This window comes from Heterocephalus glaber, unplaced genomic scaffold (assembly GCF_053883595.1).
Source record: "Heterocephalus glaber isolate CG9 unplaced genomic scaffold, H.glaber_assembly_v1.0 deba00001532, whole genome shotgun sequence".
Lineage (NCBI taxonomy): Eukaryota > Metazoa > Chordata > Mammalia > Rodentia > Bathyergidae > Heterocephalus > Heterocephalus glaber.
The window spans coordinates 35523775-35545913 of record NW_028258330.1 but is presented as its reverse complement, the minus strand read 5'-3'; the positions used below and the strand labels follow the sequence as shown (position 1 = coordinate 35545913).

Genomic DNA, 22139 nt, shown 5'->3' with positions numbered 1-22139 from the left:
ATGGTGACAGGTCACCCTGGTCCCCCCTCCAGAACTGCAGCCACCTTTCTGGAAGTGGAAGATGCAGCTGTAGATCCTCAACAGGCTCCTGCCATAGCCCAAGGCTTCCACATTCCTTCTAACAAGAAGCCAACAGGATGCTGCACAGTTATGGAAGAAGACCAAAAGGAGATGGAGAATGCTGCTGCTGTCACCTCTCTCACCTTCCTCACCCAAGCCAGGCCTGGTCTCATGGCAGATGAACTCGCAAACTTCTATCATGGCTGCAGCTTCTGTGGGGACAGGTTCTATATTTCTCTTATTCTGGATATTTCTCTTATTCTTTTCATATATTATGGAGCATTTGCATTTTCCATTTTGGAACACTATGCTTTCAAAATTTTCCATTGAAGTGTTTTTCACTCCTGTGGTTTGAACCCAGCACCTTGTACATGCTAGGCAAGTGTTCTACTAACAAATTATGAAACCCGACTTGCCTTTCTAAATTAATGTCTACTTGAAAGCATTCTTAGATTGGCATATGGTATCAATGTTTTTGTGAATTATATGAATTGCTAATTTCTTTAGATATGTGGCTCACTTTCAATCATCTATAAAGTGTTCAGTGTATGCATAAAATTGCTCAGTTTCAATATGGTTGAATTTGGCAATATTTTTCCTAATGACTTGTGATCATTTTTTTGAAAAAAAAAAAACCTTTGTGGACTGGAAATAAACACAAGGTCTTCACATTGCTTTCTACCTATTTGTTAATTTTTTAAAAAAAGTTTCTTTCTAAGTTGCTAAATTTTTAAGACTGAGTTCAAACATGCAATCCTCCTGCCTCAGCCTTCCAAAGTCAAATGCCATTATGCTCCAATGTGCTTAATAATTCTTGATAATGAAAGTCATACTTACATCAGTACATTTAGAGCACTGACTTGTAGACTTGTAGTTTAGACATAAACCACCTGGAATTTAGCTTTGCCTTTGAATTGAGTCAGAAATCCAGGATCATTTTTGTGCTCAATTCACACATGAATAAATATTATTTAGATGATATTTTCTTTTCTGAACAATGGGATGATCATATTTATCCTTGCCCTAATCCTAATCACGTCTTAATGATTGTAGTACCACAGTGCATGTGTGTTACTTTCTGTTTTTGGAGGATGATAACAAACAAATGATAGTTTTGTATTTTTGTATTGGGGATTGAACCCAGGCCTTTATGTATCCCAGGTGAGTGCTCTATCACTGATCTGTATCACTTTCTTCCTTTTAATTTTTTAATTTTAAAATTATTTGTTAATTTCCCCAGACTGGCTTTGAAGATTTGGTTCCCTCACCTCAATTTCCTAAGTGGCTGGGATCACAGGCTTTGTGTCATCACACCCAGCTCCATGAGTTACTCTTAATTAAAAAAGATACTCTCCAAAACTCTCATTCTGTTCTGGCTATAATCTCATTCTCTCCTCCCTTTGAAACAATACCCCTCAAAGGTGTATTCACTCTTCTTAATTCTTCTATATTTTTCTGAGGTCAACACAATCAGGCTTTAGTGTGATTTTTCATCTTTCATTCTCCACCAGTCAGATCTCTGCTCCTGGATGCAACTTCTTGACTTCTGGTGCCTGATGATGTGGAATGTGTCCCCAATCCACCCAGCAAGCCAACAGTGAACTTGCATACATTCTTCTTGGAGACATTTCTGACCATTTCAGATGTTCTGAATCTAAAATCATGGGGTATAAAAGTAATATAAATAGGTCCCTAACACCCGGAAGGAAGCTCCCCCACTACTATCCCATGCTCCTAGGACAGAGAAGGTGAGCCAGTCCCAGCACCGGGAAGGAAGCTGCTCGGCCACTATCCCATGCTCCTAGGGCAGAGAAGGTGAGCCTGCAAGCGCAAGAAGCACCACCCCACCCCCGGTAATGAAAAGACACTCAACCAAGACTCAAAAACAGACTTCCAGGTCACCTACAGCAACCCCAAAGGGAAAGGAGGTGGAAAAATCTGATACTCAACAACCTGGACTCTCTGAACTGGCAACAAAGGAGGATCTGGAAAAAATGAAATCAGAAATAATTACTCAGATAACAGCAAAGATTATGCTCATAGTGCAAGACATGATTAATAAATCTAGAGAAGACACAGATGAAAAAATAGAGTATCTGAGGAACATGATGGAATCCCAACAAAGGAAACAAATGGAATGCATGAAACAGATGCAAACAGATTTCCAGGAGATTAAAAACTCCATCGAAAGTCTGCACAGCAGAATGAACAAATGTGAGGATAGAATTTCAGATATAGAAGATAAGACTGCAATTAGTGACCAGGAAAATAAAAATTGCTTTAAAATTGTAAGAACCATGAGAAAGCAATCCAGCAGCTGCTAGACGATGCAAAGAAGAATAACATAAGACTGATTGGAATCAATGAAGAAAGAGGAGAGAGTGCAGATGACATAAAAAAACTGTTCACAGAAGTGATGGCAGAAAACTTCCCAAGGAGGGGAAAAGAACTTGACATACAGATAAGTGAGGCATATAGGACTCCAGCTAGCATTGAGAAAAAAAAATCTACACATAGGCATATTATACTTAGGATTCCAGAAATCCAACAGAAGAATAAAATTCTACAAGCAGTGAGAGAAAAGAAACAAATCACATACAAAGGGAAGCCTATCAGAATCACAGCAGATTTCTCAGTGCAAACCCTCAAGGCAAGAAGAGCTTGGAGTGATGTATTTTAAGCCCTAAAGGAAAACAGCCTCCAACCCAGATTGATGTACCCTGCAAAACTATCTCTCAAAATTGATGGAGAAATAAGATACTTTCATGATAAAGAGGACCTCAGGAACTTCATGAATACCAAACCAGGACTCCAAAAAATTTTAGACAATACCCTAGGAAAAGACAATGAGGATCACAACCCCAGAAGACCCAGCAGAATGAATCCACTGGGCATGACAAATTAAATGCCAAGGAGGAGAATCCAACAAAAAGAAAAAGTCATGACAGGGCTTTTAAAACTTTTAATTTCATCTCCCTAATGAGTGTATAATTCAATCTTGTTATTGTACAGATTGGTATTTTTCTGATTCTAGAGTTGCACACCTTTCCTCATGCTATACTGGCTATTTATCATCTTCTTATATCTACTTTTTAATTGGGTTGTCTATTACTGACCTGTAAGAGTTCTTTATATATTCTGGTCATAATTTATATGCATTGTAAATATGGTCTAAGGACTAGTTTTCATTTTAATGGTGTCATTTAAAGTTCTAAATTTTGATGGAATCTCATTTATCAATTTTTTTCTTTTATACATCATGGTTTTTGTACCCTAGGTTGTTCTTGGGTACCCTAAATTCATAAACATTTTAACTTACAATTTCTTCTTAAAGTTTTATACTTTTAGGCTTTCACGTTTAGTTTCATACATCCCTTCAAGTTATTTTTATGTATGGAAATAAAGGATTGAGGTTAATTTTTTACATATAGATACCAGGTGTTCTAGTGCCATTTGCTGAAAACATCGTCTTTTCCTCAGCTCTTGAATTGAGTTTATATTCTATAAAATGCTAATGTTAAATAATCTTTCAAAACTGAGTGGACCATGTATGTGTGGTTCTATTTTTAGATTCTCTGTTTTATTCCAATGTTCCATATGTCTTTCCCTACATCAACACTGCCTTGATTACTGTAGCTTTAGAAGAAGTCTTAAAATTAGGTATTAAACATCTTCCAACACTGTTTTGTTTTTTAAATTTTTCTAGGTCCTTTTTACTCTCTACATAACTTTTAAATTTAAATATCCAATTCTTCATTTATAGCAAGTATACACAGACCTGAATGTTATATATACCTTGTATTTTTTAATCCTGCTAAACTCAAATACAAGTTCTAGGGGCCCCTAGAGATTTCTTACTATTTTCTCTGTAGATAATCATTTCATCTACATATAAAGATTTTGCTTCGCTACCTTGCCAATCCTATCCTAATTGTGTCATTTTATTGCCAGACTATTTTGGTGGGGCCTAGGTTTCAAAGTTTAATGGACAAATGAAGAGTAAGCATAGCTGTCCTTGTCCCCCACCTTAAGGAGAAAGCATTGTATCTTCTCCATTCATATAAGGTGTTCTCACTGGAAGTATGGAGTACGTCTTTAATCTGTTGAGAAGGTTCTGTTCTACTTCCAGTCTCCTGATAACTTTTACCATGTAGAATTTAGTCCAATACTCTTTCTCCAACTAGTGACAGGATCATATTGCTTTTTCCTTTCCTCTGTTAAAATGATGACTTTTTGGGCTGGATATTCCAACGCTGAACCAACACTGCCATCCCTAAAACAAAACCACTTTCTACATACTGCCAGAACTGACTTCTAATAGTTTGTTTTGTCAAACAAATTTCTATCTATGTTCATACTTTTTTCTTCTATTATCTTTATCTAGTTTTAGGATTAGCACAATGTTGATTTCCTAAATTGAGGGGAGAAGTGTTCCTTTCTTTTTCTGCTTTAAGTGTTTGATATAATTTATCCATTAAAATGTATATGAGCCTGTTGTTGTCATATAGGTAGGTTTTCAAGCTAGGAATATACTTTCTTTAATAGGTGCTATTCAAATTTTATATTTCCTCCAGAGTTAGTTTCTTTAATTTGTCTTCCAAGTTACTTCTTAGAAGTTGTCAAATTTATTTCAAAACAGATTTTTGTAATCTGCTTTCTATATCCTTTTAAATTCTTTAAAATCTGTGGTAATGTCTTCTAGGTCCTGATATTTTAATCCTGAAAATGTATAATTGATATTGTGTAATAGGATATAAAGGTCTAAAGGAGCAGGGGAAGTGGGAGATGTAGGGGAAAGGAAATACAGGGGAAAATATGAGAAAAAGAAAAAAATGGAAACAAAATCTTTGCAAATGGGGAAGGGTGGAGGGGGTGAAGGGAGGGCAGAGGAAGGGGAAAAAAATATGAACCAAGATGCTCATGTAACGGTACAAGATCCCAATGATGTATGTAAATGTATTTTATACATAAAATGTACCAATAAACTTAATGGGGGAAAATATTGAAAAGTAATATAAATAGGGAAGAAAGAAGTCAAACTGTCTTCATTTGAAGATGATATCATCCTTTACAAAAATGACCCAAAAAATTCCACCAGAAGACCTTTGGGATAACAAACAATTCAGCAAAGTGGCAGGATACAAAATCAATAAAAAATCCACAGTATTCCTGTACAATAACAATGAACCTACCTAAAAATTTATGAAGCAAATTCATTCTTGGTAGTTTAAAAAAAATTAAATCCCTGAGAATCAACCTGACCAAGGAGGTAAAGACCTGTATAATGAAAAGCAAAATCTTTGAAAAAAGAGATTGAAGAAGATGTTACAAAATGGAAAGACATCCACTGTTCCTGGATGGGCAGAATCTATATTATCAAAATGGCTATATCACCACCACTGTTATATCAATTCAATGCAACTCCAATCAAAATGCAAGTAGTATTTCTTTCTTTTTTTTTTTTTAGTTCCAGGGATTGAACTCAGGTCCTTGTGTTTGTGTAGCAGATGGTGAAACCACTGAGCTAAATCCCCAGTACAAGCAGTATTTCTTACTGAACTAGAAAAACCAATCCTAAAATTGATAAAATGTGTAGGGAACCAGAAGAGACCTAGAATATCCAAAACAGTCTTGAGCATAAACTCCAAAGTGAGATATTTTATAATCCCAGATTTCAACTTATACTACAAATCAACAGTACTTAGAACATCATGGTACCAGCACAAAAATAGACATATAGACCAATGGACTATAATAAAAGACACTGAAATAGACCCACATATTGACAACGTTGTTGAAGACCCCTGTAGTGGGACAAAAATTTGAGTCATTTGTAAGAAAATGTATAAATCTTGAGACTATAATGCTAAGTAAAGTAAATCAGACTAAGAAGGTTGAATATTACATGATTTCTCATAAATAGGAAGCCAAAATATAAATAATTTAAAGAGAAAAAGAAATGAAAGTTGATAGGAAACAGGAGTTAAATATTTTAGAGATGGTGAAAGGGATAGGGGAAGGAGGGAGACAGTAGGGTGGTGGGGAAAGGTTATTAAAAGTGAACAAGATGTGATATGTATATGTATTGATTCCCCAAAATGAATGTAATTATTATTGCAAACATACTAAGATAAAATATTATATCATCATAAAAACAAAAGACAAACATGGGTGATATCTCTTATAAGAGGAATGTAACTGATTTGGTCTGATGGAAGTTGGAAGCAAAATAATTATTACTGGAGTCAGGGGAAAGTAAAAGGGAGGGGTTAGAAGGTGCTGTCAATCAATAGGTACCATATTATTGACTGAGAATCTTAATGATTTCCAGTATTCCAGGGCACAGCAGGGTGACCATAATTGGCCAAAATGCATTGAATATCTCAATCTAGGTAGAAGAGGAAAATTTGAATGTACTCACCAGAAAGAAAAGATAACTCTTTAAGAAAATGGATAGGGTAATACTCTCAGTTGCTTATTACCTAATGGATACAAGAATCAAAACATCTCACTGTACATCAGAAGTATGTGAAGATATTAAGTCAATCAAAAAGAAGAAACATTACATGTCCATCTATATATTTCTGCCTGCCACACCATATGTATATATGTTTATATCTATCGATACCTATATTTCTGTCTGTATGTCCATTTACCATCTATCTATCATCTATCTATCTATCTATCTATTATCTATTATCTAAAGAAGCTGGTTGTCTTTTCTTGGAGACTCATCTCCTTCCTGGACCATTGGTTGTCATTACCTAGAAAGAACTACTTTCTTGCTCATGGAGATGAATCCATACAGCCTTTGACCTCAGCCTGCTTATTGGGTCTTGTTAGCATTTTAAAAATTTTAATTTTCATCAGAGGAATAATTTTATCTACTTTTTAATGTAACTGTCCTCTCTGTGGTTCCTGGAAAATTTGAAATTATTTTTAATCCTGTTAATGATTTCTATTTATATTTGCTATAATTTTTTAAAAAATGAATTAAGATGGTGAATAAAGATATCACAAGCCCATCTTGCCATGATCTTCAAATAATTTTCCTGAAAATTATAAATTCATATAAAATCCTTCAATGTGCTATAAACTGTGTTGATAAACACATGAAAGTATTGACGTACTTTTCATGGAGTACTACCTATAATTATGAAATGATGGTTGAAATCTGAAATTATGTGCTGAGAATATAGACACGTTTGCATAGTACTACCACTTAGTGATTTTGTAATTGAGTTAACATCTTTCTTTATTAAAAATGAAGTACTGAGTTAGGAATGGTGGTGCATGCCTCCCAGAGTTCCAGCGCTGGGGGAGGTTCAGGCAGAAGAACCTCAAGTATGATCTTTGCCTGGGAAATTTAACAGTCTAGTGAGAACCTGTATAAAAATACAAATTAAATGGCTGGATGTAACTCTGTGTTCAATCACACCAGCCCCAAATAAAAAACAAATCATAACTTCCACTAATGTTCTCTTGTTGTGAAAAAAATTTTTGAAACTATGGTGACAATATTGAAAAACCTGGTGAAATCAGGGCTTCTAATTCTAATTCTAATCAGGCATTGGGGGTCCTGTGTGTATTTCTTGCAATCTGCATTGACCAAACAAATGAATTAAATCTTCCATGTGAAATATAAAAAATAATCTTATGTTGGGACATCAGTCTTATATAAAAAGACACTCCAGAGAGATTACATTTTATAATAATTGAAATAGGGCCAGGGATTTAGCTCAGTGGTGCTACTGCCTGCCTTGCAAGCACAAGGTCCTGAGTTCAATCCCTGGTACCAAAAAAAAATGAGATAATATTAATAACTATGTTGTTTGTACTGACATATATATGACATACATTCATGCCTAAATTGGGAATCAAGCTGCCTGATTTAAGTACAGTAATTACATAGAGATACCTTCTCTTGTAACTTAAAAGGAACATGGGAATATGTTAGAGAAGTGCTCTGTATTTTGTATTCAAGATCCACTAAGTGGAAAGGAACAGAGCAAACAACCTCAAGGAATCAGGTTATTATAAAATTCTCACTTCAACAGATTTGGCCTATGAGAATATGCATCCTTGAGATCAGAGTGATTGTAAAGTAGCTGATCTAATGATGAGCTTCAGATATAGACACTCCCACCAGGATTGCAGAGACTTTGGGACCACCTTTTCATCAGCCTGTCATAAGGCAACACCTGGACATTTTCCAAGAGGTGATGCTTCCTGACTTAGAGCCTGGTGACTGTTTTATTCTATTTTCACTTCCTGATGACACGGTTTCCATCTTACATATGCAGGTCAGATACTACTGATCATTGCTCCTCTTGAAACCAACCAGGTAACAGAGTGTCCCTTACCAAATGCTTTGGAAGTGAGGAGAGATATTCTACTAAAATTTCATTTTGTGAAGAAAAGAGAAGGCATGCATAAAATGATGAAAAATAAAACCTATGAAAAATAAAAATAAAATAAAAATAAAACCTCTCCCATCAAATATTGCCAGTCCTCTTGGCAGTTCTCCTAAATATTTGCATCCACACTCAATTACTCAATCCACAAGGACTACTTCTTATGAGAAATCGGCTGTTTCTAAAGTGTGATGAGCATTACAAAACATTTTACACATTCACTTTTATTCTCATGTTAATGTTGAGCAGTGGATTTGATGAGTGTACTTATGGGTAGGGCTCTCAGAAACAATTTCCAGAGATTACAATAATTAACAATAGAATTTATTTTCATAGCTTCAGAGACTAAAGTCCAAAGATCAAGGTGCCTACAGAGGTGGGTATCTAATATATTTCCATCTATGTTGTACATATATTTTAATATTTACCCCATTTATATCAGATTCTTCAATAGCATAAAATCTATAAACTAAACAGCTCTTCAGAATTCCTTCCCCTAGGACTATCAGATGACCCAGGGCAGCAACCTGTCATCTTCAACCTCTTCCGGGAGATGTACCTGGTCACCATCCTGGGAAACCTGACTCCCACCTCCATACCCCCATGTACTTCTTCCTCTCCAACCTGTCCATGGCTGACATCTTTTTAAGCACCACCATAATCCTAAAGATGCTGGTGAACATTCAAGCACAGGATCAGAGCATTATCTAGAGGGAAATCCTCTCCCAGGTTGACTTTATTATCGCTTTTACATTCTTTGAAAACTCCCTTCTTGCAGTGATAGCCTACAATTGCTATTTGGCCATCTGTCACCCCCTCAGGTACACAATCTTCATGAACCCTTGCCTCTGTGGTCTGCTGGCTCTGTTGTCTCTGTCAGCATTGTGCATGCCCTGCTCCATAGCCTGATGCTGCTGCAGCTGTCCTTCTGCAGAGACCTGAGAATCCCCCGCTTCTGTGAACTTACCCAGATTATCAAACTTGCCTGTTCTGATACTCCAATTCATAAGATCCTTATGAATGTTGTATCTGGCATATTTGGTAGTGTCCTTCTCTCTGGGATCATTTTCTCTTAATCTGCACTGAATTCTCTATTTTGAGAATGAAGTTCTCAGGAATATTGCATAAAGGCTTTTCCACCTGTGGATCTCACTTGTCTTTTGTTTTCCTGTTCTATGGGACAGCTTTTGGGTGTGTACATTGTGTCCACAATTACTAATTCACCCAAGAAGGCTGCAATGACTTCAGTGATGTATACCATTTTCCATCAAATGCTAAATCAATTTATCTACAGTTGGAGGAGCAAGAACATGAAAAAAACCTTAAAAAAACTCAATGGTAGGTTAGTTTCTTATTCATGATGATGTGAAATTTGCTTTGGACTTATGTTTCTCGAATGAGTCAAAGAAACAGCATCCCTAATGATCTCAAATGTATGAAACTTCTGTCACTATTACCTGTTAAATGACTAAGCAATTGACTGACCAGGTGCATTTCATGTTGCTTAGATATGGGCTACTGCTTGGTCACATGTCCACCTCTGTGAAGTGTAATGCCTGATTTATATTTTCCAAACACAGTCAATTTGTCCAAGTTCTACAGAAGCAAAATGGGAAGCAAATGTTGCAATTCTGTGAAATATTTTTGGTACACACTTTAGACATGGAAAGTTGGAGAAGATGTACAGAATAGGATATTATTTAGCAAAGCCTTTGGCCATATCAAAAGAATAGTTTCTAACTGATAGTGTAGTTAAAGTTATGTGAATTGCATCCTACAGTGGGGCTAAGCAGTGGAAACTCTCTGTATGTGAAAGAATTACTAGGACCAGCCCTTGATACATTATTTCTTTCTGATGCAAGAAGAGAATCCACCATATGCAGGGTCATTGTTTATCAAACTATCATTATTTGATGATAAGGTCAATTTGGACAGATTATGTGATATTTGGAACTGATCAATAAACATTTTTAATTGTAATAAGAAAAAAACAAAACCTTAATTTCAAAGCACTAATATCTTTAAACAATAGAGTTGCCTTTTGTTAACAAGGACTCCAGGGGACAGGTATATATCAGATCAGTTCTTAGAGCCTCATTGTAATCTCCACAAGCTATTCTCATCATAGAACTAGTTCTCCTTCATGTTAACAGGTAGTTGTGGTAAATGCAGATGCCATACCTGGTCATGACACCAGAGACAGGAAACTGGTTTTCTTGGTCCATTGGTGGTTAAGTTTCTCATGGATCATCTGTACTATCTCTGAAATGGACAGAATTGAGGCTCAAAAATATGTCCAGATCCTGTCCCACTAGTATCATATTTTCTCATATGTCACATGGGTGAATGTTGCTTGTTAGCAGAAAGGAGTAATTGCTTGATTGTATGTTTGACTCCTAAAATGTGATTATGTTTCCTTATTAGAGAGAGAGAGAAAGATAGTTCACTGGTAAAGTATGAGTTAACTATGGGGGCAGTAATTGGATTGATCAGCCCATACTTAATTGCTCATATCTACTCACTTTTGCCCACCAAAGCCATTATTTCTCAGATCAGTTCCACAGACATCCCCAATTTCTTTAGCTAGTCTTCTTTTTGAGCCCATGGAGGTTCAAACTGCTAGAAGGATCCTCTATCTTGTTATGTTCCCCAACACTGTGTTTCAGAATCAATTGGTTGGATTTAGCTGTCATTTACCTGTTTTCAATGTTCTTCTTTTTACATTTGGTTTGATGGCATTAAAACTAAGAAGCTTTATTAAAGTGTGTGTTAGTAATACAGAATGGTGTGCTTTGTTTTAGGAAGTTCATACACATATTTGATGTATTTTGACCATTTTTAATCTCATTACTCCACTATCTGTCTTCACCCTCTCATCTTCCCCATCTCTAAACATCTACATCCTATTTTCCTGCCAAATCAAGTAAGGATAATTTCTGATGTAGCCTAAGTGTTGGGGATTTTACCTACTCTTGGGATTGAAGTTAGGACCTCTGCACTGAGCTATAGCCCCAACCTTCTTGCGTTATGTATGTATGCTTGTATGTATGTATTTAGAGATATGGTTTCACTAAGGTGTTAAGTTACCCAGGTCAGGCTCTGACTCTCTTCCTCTCTCTCTTTTTGTTGAGTGGTCAATTCTGTTGATTATTATTTTTTGTAGATTTTTGTGGTATGCAGTGTTTTTATTCATCTTGGGAATATGCTATGTACATATATCACCATCTTCCTACTCTTCCCTTACCATTCCAGTCCTTCTCTCTCCCTCCTTACACAGATCCCCTTCCAGTCTCTACAGACTATCTCCTTATTCCTTGATGTGCTTCTTTATTTTCCACTTTAAATTGTTTATCTTTTGGGTCATTTATATTAAAGAGAACATGAAATATTTAACATTTCATGACTGACTTATTATCCTTAATATCATTGTGTCAAGATCCATCCATTTTTCTTTGGAAAATTTCAGATTTATCCATTATGGGTCTAAAAATTCATCTCAGTGTTACTGCACCTGCCTTGTAAGCACAAGGTCCTGAGTTTGATCCCTGGTACCAAAAAAAAAAAAAAATTATCCTTTATGACTGACTAGTGCTTCATTGTGTATACAAATCACACTTTCTTCATTCATTCATTTATTGATGGCTTTTTCCATGATTTACACATTGTGAGTTGTTTTGCTGTAAACATGGATATGCATATATCAATGTAGTAGAATAACTTTAGCTCTTCTGGGAACATAACCAGGAAAGAGAGGTATATATGGGTCAAATGGAGTTTCTATTTTCAGTTTCAGGAGAAATTGCTGTAGCTATTTTTGAAGTGGTTATAATTGTCTACTTTCCCCTCAACAATGTAGAAGGGTTGTTTTTCACTCAATTTCTCTAGCTTTTGCTGTTTCTTGAGTCCTTGTTAATTATTCTTACTGAAGTGAGAGAGAATCTCAGTATTGTTTTATGCATTTACTGATAGCTAAAGATGGTGAACACTTTCTTCATGTATTCATTGACATTTTGTACTTATTCTATATTTCATTAATATTTTGTGAAGTGTATATTTCAATTGCCTATTTTTTTATTGGGTCTTTTAATTTGGTGGTCTTTTTTTTTTTAGTTCTTTATTCTAAATTAAACCTCTGGCCATATAATAGCTGATCAAATTTTATTTTCTGTTCTGTAGGTTGTCTTCACTCTGGTGGTTGTTTTCTTTGCTGGGCAGAAGCTTTTTAATTTATATAATCCAAGCATTTGATTCTTGGTATTATGTCTTGTGAAATTTTTTTTTCCAGTAGGTCCTTGCCTATGCCGATGTCTCCAGCAGTTTTACCAATTTTTCTTCCAGAAGATTCAGTGTTTCTATTTTTATATGTAGGTCTTTAATCTATTTTGATTAGATTTGATTTGATTACAGGATGGGAGATATAGATCAAGATTCATTCTTCACCATGTGGCTAACTAGTTTTACCAGCACCAGTTGTTGAAGAAGGTAGCTTTTCTCCCATGTTTATTAGTAACTTCTCTGTCAAAGATCAACTGGCTAAAGATGCTCTGTGTTATTTGTCCACTGTGTATTCTATTTCATTTATCAATATGTCTCTTTTGATGTCAGTACCATGTTGTCTTTACTGGCATGGCTTTGTAGTATATCTTGGAGTCTGGGATTGTAATGACTCCTGCCTTGCTCTTGGTTTCCAAGATTTCTTTGTCTATTCTGTTTCTCTTCTGTTTTCATATAAACCCTAGTTTTATGTTTTCTAGTTCTGTATAAATAGGTGCTGTATTTTGATGAGGATTGCTTTGAATCCATATCTAATTTTCAGTAATAGGGCCATTTTGATGACATCTGCTTATTCAAGAACAGGAGATGTATTTCCATTTTCTAATGCCCTCCTTAATGTATTTTTTCAGAGCAATTTAATTTTTGTAGAGCTTTTTCAGTTGGTTAGGTTAATTACAAAGTTTTTTAATTTTTTGAGGCTTTTGTGAATGGGATTTTTTTTTTTTGGTACCGGAGATTGAACTCTGGTCCTTGCACTTGTGAGGCAGGGGACAGAAACACTGAGCTAAATTCCAGGGACTGAATGGGATGTTTTTGCTGATTTCTTTCAGTAGACTCATTCTTAGTGCATAGAAGTGCTATTGTTTTTTGTGTATTTGTTTTGTATCATGCCACTTTGCTTAAATTTCTTTTTGAATTTTAACAGTCTTCTGATGGTGTTTTGAGAACCTTTATGTAAAGGATTCTATCATTTCCAAATAAGGATATTTTAACTTCTTTCTTTCCTATTCAAATTCTTTTTATTTCTTCTTCTCATCTAATTTTGTTAATTGCTAAAATATTGAGTTCTGTATTGAACAGAGTAATGTTAGTGGGCACCCTTGTATTTTTCTGTTTTGTTTTTTTTTTTTTTTTGTACCAGGGATCAAACTCAGGACCTTGTGCTTGCCAGGCAGTCACTGCACCACTGAGCTAAGCCTATGGCCCCTTTTTCTGGTTTTAATGTGATGGCTTTCAATTTTATTCCCAATTAATATGTTGTTGGCAGTGTGTCTTAAATGTTATCATTTGAAGGTAAGATTCTTGTAGACAAATTTTGTCAAGGTTTTTCTCATGAATAAATATTGGTTTTGTCAAAGTAATTTTTCTGTGTCTATTGAGAAAATCATGTGAATTTTATCCTTACTTCTGTTTATGTGATGTATTATATTTATTGTTTTATCAATGTTGCTCCATCATTGCATTGGTAGTAACTGGTTATGGTGTTTGATCTTTAAATATCTTGTTCTCTGGGACAGATTTGGGAGTGTAAATTTGATACACAGTTACTGATCACATAGGAAGATTTCTGTGGCTTCAACGATGTATAGTGTGGTACATCCACTGCTGAATCTATTTATCTATAGTTTGAGGAACTTGAAAACAAAAAATTCCTTGAGTAAATTTATTGGAGGGACAGCTCTTTTTCTAATATGTCATTTAATTTGGATTTGTGTGTCCTGAGTAAGTGGAATACACAGCATCACTAGTGATCAAGAGTATCTGAAACTTCTACCATGACAGTCCACTATATGGCTAATTTAATAACCAGGCTCATTTTCACTTGACTTTAACTAGGATATTGATTTTTGTCTAGCTCACTAATTTTTGACACCTGCTTTATATTTTTCCAAACATAATCCATGCACAATTACATTGTTCAGGTTTCATAAAAGTAGAATTTGAAGTAAGTGTCCTGGTTTTGGTGAATTAGGGGGGACCCTTTAAATGTGATGTTGAAAAAGGTGTACAGGGCTGGAAATGTTTTAAACAAAGCTTTGGTCCTATATAGAAAATATGTAGAGAATGGGTTCCACCATGTGCATTGATTACTACTGTTAATCCTACTTCAGGAAAAGCAGCAGACATTCATTGTTTGTGAAGCAATTAGTAGGATCGTTTGCTGGCAAAACACTCTTCTTTTAAGGTAATAACAATATGCACCATATTCTGGGAAATCATCCAAAAATTGGCTTAATTATATGTTCTTTCAGTATTGTGAATAATGTCACATGAATTGTCTATTCCCCTTGTTCTGAAGGAAATAAAAGATACTTTTTTATTCAAAGGGGAACTATTGGCTGTAATAGAGTGGTTTTTCATATTTGGATATTTCTAATGAATTTTCCTAAGTGATTTCTATCACAATCTGTGCATATTTAATATTTCCATTAAGCTGAACATCAGATTTAAAAGCTTATATTTCTATATAGTTGAAGTAGATGTCTTTGGGGCTTATAAATATGTGTGTGTGTGTGTGTGTGTGTGTGTGTAATTCATTTTAAGAGAGTATGTCTTTGTGGATACTTCTAGTGTTTAGTTCATGACCACAAATACTTAATTTTAACATTGTTTAGGATTTTCCCTCATAGTCTGTGGTACATAGGTCTTAATATCAAAATCCACAGTTTTCTCAATATAAGATTTGTCATCTTGTGTTTAGTAAATGAGACTAAAAGCACCTGAAATGAAGAAAAACTCAAATCAAGAACAAGACAAGGGCATCCACTCTTGTTTAAAATACTACTTGAAACACAAGAATCAGGCATGAGAAAGCAATAAAAAGGATCTGGATAAAAATGAAGTCATATTATATTTATTTACAGATGACATGATCTTTTACATAGAAAATTAAATATACTCCACCAAAATAACCTTAGAACACATGAAAAACTAGAAAAATCACGGGTTATAAAAGCAATACACAAAACCAACCACTTTTTCGTATGGCAGCAATCAAGGCACTGACGAATAAATCAGGAAGATAATCCCATCTGTAGCACTTTAAAAGTGTTTAATAAAAAGGAATTAAACAACCAAGAAAGGAAAAGTATCTATAATGAAAACTATAGTAATTTGAAAAAAGAAATTAAAGATGATAGAAAATAGACGTTTTTACTTGATAAGCACGAACAATATTGTCAAAATGAATGTATTATCAATGATACATAAATTTAATGCAATTCCAATAAATAAACCAACAACATTTTTTAATGAATACAAAAATCCTACAATTTATATGAAACCCAAAGGAGCCCCAGGATACACAAATCAAACCTGGGTAACAATAGCAAAGCAGGAGGTATCACAATCCCACTCTTCAGATAATATAACAAATCTGTAGTGATAAAAAACCCTGATACTGACACTAAAACAGAAATATTGATTAACTAAACAGCATTGATCATGAAGAAAAAACTCCATGCACTTTCAGCAATCTTATCTTTGATATAGGGGCCAAAGACATACACTGGAGAAAAGATAGCCTTTTTTACACATGGTGTTGGGAAAACTGATTAATCCACATGCAGAAGAATGAATCTACACTCATTTACCTCACCCTGTAGTAAAGTGAAACAAAAATGTATGAGAGACCTACATAGAAAAGCAGAAACACTGAATATGCTGGAATATAAAGGAGGTAAAACTCTTGAGATCATTGGTGTAGGCAAGGACTTTATGAGCAGAAGCCTAATTGCAGGAGAAATAATACTAAGTATCATGAAATGGAATTATATCAACTATAAATATGCACAGTGAAGGAAATAACCACAAGAGTAAAGAGACAAATTTTGGAAGGGGAAAAATTTGTTCAACTATTTCTTGGATAGGGGAGTAACACCTAGATTATATAAAGACATCTAAAAACCAGACATCCAAAAATTTAAAAAATACTAAATTAAAAATGGGTGATTGAAATGTATAGGCACTTCTCAAAAGAAGAAATACTAATGGTCGATAAGTTAAAATCAGAATTAGACTTTTATATTATTCATTACATAAGGATTCATCTGAAACTAAAGGATAACACTGCATGTAATATATGTAATGAGAAGTATGTAATATATGTAATATTTTCAGGGCCCATGAAATGGAGATGAACAGAAAAAAATGCTGAGAAATAAGTGATGCAAATGTGTTCCCATGGGTCAGAAAATCCCTCACTTCTATAGAGTTGATCTTTAAGGATATGTACTTCTGGGAGCAGATTTATAGTGAAATAGCTGGCTTAATGAGGAGCTTTGGATATTGATCCCCTGGGGATCCAGATACTGTAGAAGTCAGCCTGTGACCACTTCCCCCACTACCCTGACCAGTTAAGAAGCAACACCTGAGCTTCCTGCCAAAGATGGTCTTTGTTGACCAGAAGTGTGTTGATTCATTCAATCCACCAATCCTTCTGGAGGACACATCTCCATTTGCAATACTAAGGTGAGATACTGAGCATTATTTTCTTAAAGACAACCAGGTAATAAAGTCTCATATTTAATGCTTTGGAAGTGAGGTCAGACATGACTCATATATCTAATTCATTTATTATTTATTTCACTTTAGTTGCTACATATTTTATAATATATCTATGCCAAATGAATATTGGTATTATTGATGTTTCCTTTCTCATTTTTTCACCATGACCATCATAATCAAAGGTGGCTGCAACACATAAACACTTTCCTAGGATTTTCATTTATTATGCTAGCAATGCCCTCTTTCTTTTTTCTTTCCTCAGTTGCCTTGGTACACTGCTTATTTATGAAGAAAGAATAGTTCCATGTATAATAGTACAAGACAACACAAAAATAAAACAATATGAAATGTGAATACAAACATTCCATGTGCTGATCTCTGTGCTGGGTGTTTGAATCTATTTGTTTCTCACCATGTAACACCCCCATAGATTTTTCCAGGTCTGTATAAAATCATTGAATAAAATGTATCCTTGGAAGGGATACAAAGTGGTGGTTGGTACATATATAAAATGAAAAATGATCATTGTAATCAAACAGGAATCATATTACTCCTGCTGTACAAATATGAGGTCTGGATTCTCATATCCTTGAAGATTTTCCCCTTTCAGAAAGCATGTAATAAGGCCTGGGTCGGATTCAACATGTATGAGTCCAGTATTGCACCGAATGATAAATGATGTTGGAGCCTCTTTTTTATCTCTTTGAAGAAAGAGACCATTGCTTTACCATGACACTCCTAGTAGGATCCTGATTATCTTCTAGGTATCTTACAAATCTGTGTTTTCTTGTAAGTTTCTGTTTTCTGAATATGACCAAATAATTTTTGTTTTCATGTTCTAGAAGTCTATGTATGTCACTATTTCTCTCATTTAGCTGCTTTAGTAATGATATGCTACTTCTGAAATTAAGAGAAGAAATAGCCAAGAGACAGAGAATGATATACACAGAGGTGTCCAGTTTTCTCTAAAATTAATTGCTAAAGAACATGGCACACAGTTTGTAGAAGAGTCTTATGAACTTGAAGTTTAGAGGTAACCTTCTGTAGTCTTTGCTCAGGTCCACTGAATAGATGTCAAAAACCTGCTGCAACTAATTTCATAGGTAGAGATGGACATATCTTGAAAGAAAAAGACTAGAGAAAAATATTAAAATAATGAGAATGGTGAGATCTCAATTATCAGTATGCAATGACAATTCTGTCATAATTGTCATATGCTAGTGTAGATAATCATTTTGTGTAAGATGGAAATCATATAACTGTAGGCCTGAAGAGAAAATGAAGTGAAAATTTATTGTGCGAAAGAAACACAGCTGGGTGCCCCATTGATGGCGTCCAGAACAAATGAGACATTTGACTCTTATGAAGTCTTCAAAGAATATCATCAGTCATTAAAGTTTTCAAAGGTTCAAGGGTCTACAGTTGGAGTGGAGTTTGGTTTCTTGTATGAGCTTCTCCAGTTTGCCCAGGAAGTCTGCTATCTTATCTCAAGGAGTGTAGCCAGCTGCCCCTTTGATGAAACATCCATTTTCTTTCTCTCAGTATTGCATGGAAGTGTAACTGCCCACTTGTTTCTTTCTCTCTCTCTTTTTTTTACCTCTTCTGTTCTGCATTTATTGATTATTTATTTATTTATTTATTTATTTTTGCTTAAATTCTTTTATTGGTACATTTTAGGTATACAATACATTTACATTTATCATTGGGTGCTTGTACCTGTACATGATGTATCTTAGTTTTTATTTTTTCCCCATTACCTGTCATCCCTTCACTTCCTCCACCCTTCCCTATTTACATAGACTTTGTTTCCATTTTGTTCTTTTCTCATAATTTTTCCTTTCCCTTCTTTCCTTTCCCCTTCCCCTAACACTTCCCTTACCCCTTTGGACCTTTTCTTACTATTTCAAATTATCAACTATTTGTTTTAATCCTTAAGACCACTTGTTTCTTTCCAAGTTGTTACTTCAAAGTCTTTCCAGCTCCCTGCCTCAGTATCCAGAAGCATTAACAGTGCAAGCTCTAGAGAATTAACTCAGCAGTTAGTGTAGCTGAGGTCAAATATAGGTTTTTCCAAGTACTGTTTATTTCATATGCACAATGTAACATCACTCTACCTAAGGATTCTCTTAGATAAATGGGGATGGTAGCAGGAAATCACATGTGCAATTTGACACAATCTGCTGGTTTTCTAAGGCAAGCTAGATTTAGGGAACCATTGCATTGGAAGACAGATTTCATAACTGCATTCTCATCTTTGGTTTGCCTGAGACATGGAACATTTCTAATTGTCAGGTCATACAGAAGATTTACTGACACATGCACTGCTGGCCCCATCAGCAGAGTTTATGATGAAAATGTTTGGAGACGGGACAATGAACTTTCCTTTTTACATGCTTCCAAGTGATACTGCTGATGGTGCTAACACATTATTTCATGCCATATTTCCATCAGATGCAATGTGGAAGGTAGAAACCAAACAGATGTTGCAAATTTTTTTCTTCTTGCAATAACAGATGATCCAGCCCTGCACCTGCTCATCTTCAGCCTGTTTCTGTCCATGTACCTGGTCACCATCATGGGGAACCTGCTCATCATTCTGGCCATCAGCTCTGACTCCCACCTCCACACCCCCATGTACTTCTTGCTCTCCAATCTGTCCTTCACTGACATCTGTATGAGCACCACCACAATCCCAAAGATGCTGGTGAACATCCAAGCACAGGATCAGAGCATCACCTACATAGGCTGCCTTACTCAGGCCTGCTTTGTTTTGTTTTTTGCTGGTTTGGAGAATTGTCTCCTGGCAGCAATGGCCTATGATCGCTATGTGGCCATTTGTCACCCCCTGAAATACACAATTATCATGAACTCTCGCCTCTGTGCTCTCCTGGTTCTACTTTCCTTGCCCATCAGTATGCTGAATGCCCTCCTGCTTACTGTGTCAGTGCTGCGGCTGTCTTTCTGCACAGATCTGGAAATATCCCTCTTCTTCTGTGAACTTGCTCAAATCATCAAACTTGCCTGTTCTGACACCATCATCAATAACATCCTCATATATGTTGCAGCTTTCATATTTGGTGGTGTTCCTTTCTCTGGAATTGTTTTCTCATATGCTCTAATTGTCTCCTCTGTTTTGAGGATTCCATCAGTTAGAGGAAGGTCTAAAGCCTTTTCAACGTGTGGGTCTCACTTGACAGTTGTCTCCCTGTTCTATGGGACAGGATTGGGTGTCTACGTTAGTTCTGCAGTTATGGATTCCTCCAGAAAAACTGGTATGGCTTCATTGATGTATTCTGTGGTCCCTCAAATAACAAACCCCTTTATTTACAGTCTGAGGAACAGAGATATGAAAGAATCATTAAGGAAGTTCTTCAGTAGAGTGTCTTCTGTTCTGTGATATGTCTTTTGTTTTGAACTGGGATTTACACAGTAAGCCACAGTGACACAAATACTGGTGTGTTAGAATGCTTGATTCTTCTATCACCAAGTTCATCAAAATGACCAGATGATGATAAAAAGGCTAAGTATATTTCAACTTTGTAGTTCATTCAACTTTGTATTTCATGTATTGGTTCTGCCTATCCAGGGACAAGGTTGTCTTTCCATTTATGTGTGTCCCCTTAGATCACAGTTCTCATTGTAGAGGGCTTTCACTTCCTTGCTTTAATACTTAGGTATTTAATTGTTTTTGAAACTATTGTAAATGCTATTGTCTCCTTGATTTCCTTCTCAGTGTGTTCACTGGTGATATACAGGAATGGTATTCACGTTTGTGTATTGATTTTGTGTCCTGGAACTTTGCAGAGATTATTAGTTTTGGTAATCTTTTGGTGGAATTTTTGGGTCTTCTATGTATTAGGTTATGTCATCTGCAAATATGAATATCTTGACTTTTTCCTTTTCTATGTGTGCCTCTTTCATTTTTCTCTTCACAGAGAGCTCTGGCTAAAGTTTTTCTTTCTTGAATACAGTTTTATTAATTCCATCCAGCAATGAAAAATTATGGTGAATGGGCTAGTTCAGGCCCACTAAGGAAAAACATGTGACATTAGAAGTTTTATTCTTTGAATGTAGCAACAAACTCAATAAATAAAGTTTTGAATTATATTGAACAGAAGTGACAAGAGTGGAAATCTTTTCTTGTACCTGACTTTAGGGTAAAGATTTCAGATTTTCCCCATTTAATATGATGGTGGCATAGGTTTGTCATTAATGACTTTGATCAGACTGAGATATGGTCATTCTATATGTATTTTTTTCTTCAGGTGTTTTTATTATAAATGGATGTTGGGTTTTTTCACAGTCTTTTTATGAATCTAATCAGATGATCATGTGGCTATTTCCCTTGCTTCTGTTTACATGATGTATTACATTTAGTAATTTATACATGTGGAACCATCCTTGCATCATGAGGATGAAGTCAACTTGATCATGATGTATGATTTTCTTGATAGTGTGCTACATTCTATTCACTAATAATCTTGTTGAGGATTTTACATCGCTGTTTTGTAGAAAAATTGGCCTGTAGTTTCTTTTTTACATAATTTTTTTCTGGTTTTGATATCAGGGTAATGGTACTTTTCAGGAATGAATTTGACAGTACTCCTTGGCTTTCAATTTCAGTAAAATTTCTGAGGTGTATTGGCATTAGATCTTTTCTAAAGTTCTTGGGATTTCAGTGGTGAATCTTTTCAGGCCTTCATCTTTTCTTTTTCAGTAGATATTTTATTACTGCCTCATTGCCTGTTATTGGACTATTCAGTTTTTTGTCATCTTGATTAAATTTTTGGAACTCATATGCATCTAGAAATCTACCCATTTATTTTAGATTCTCCAGTTTAGTGGAGTACAAGTTTTCAAAGTAGATATTTATAAAACTCTGGA

At 35.3% G+C, this 22139-nt stretch overlaps 1 protein-coding gene across 1 annotated transcript; it reads left to right on the top strand.

Moving 5' to 3' along the window:
- Positions 1 to 20652, top strand: LOC101713704 (olfactory receptor 7G2-like). Its single transcript, XM_013067787.2, has 2 exons — positions 1 to 284; positions 19707 to 20652. The coding sequence occupies exons 1-2, from the start codon at positions 1 to 3 to the stop codon at positions 20650 to 20652; spliced, it is 1230 nt and encodes a 409-aa protein (XP_012923241.1).
- The last annotated feature ends 1487 nt before the right edge of the window (positions 20653 to 22139 follow it).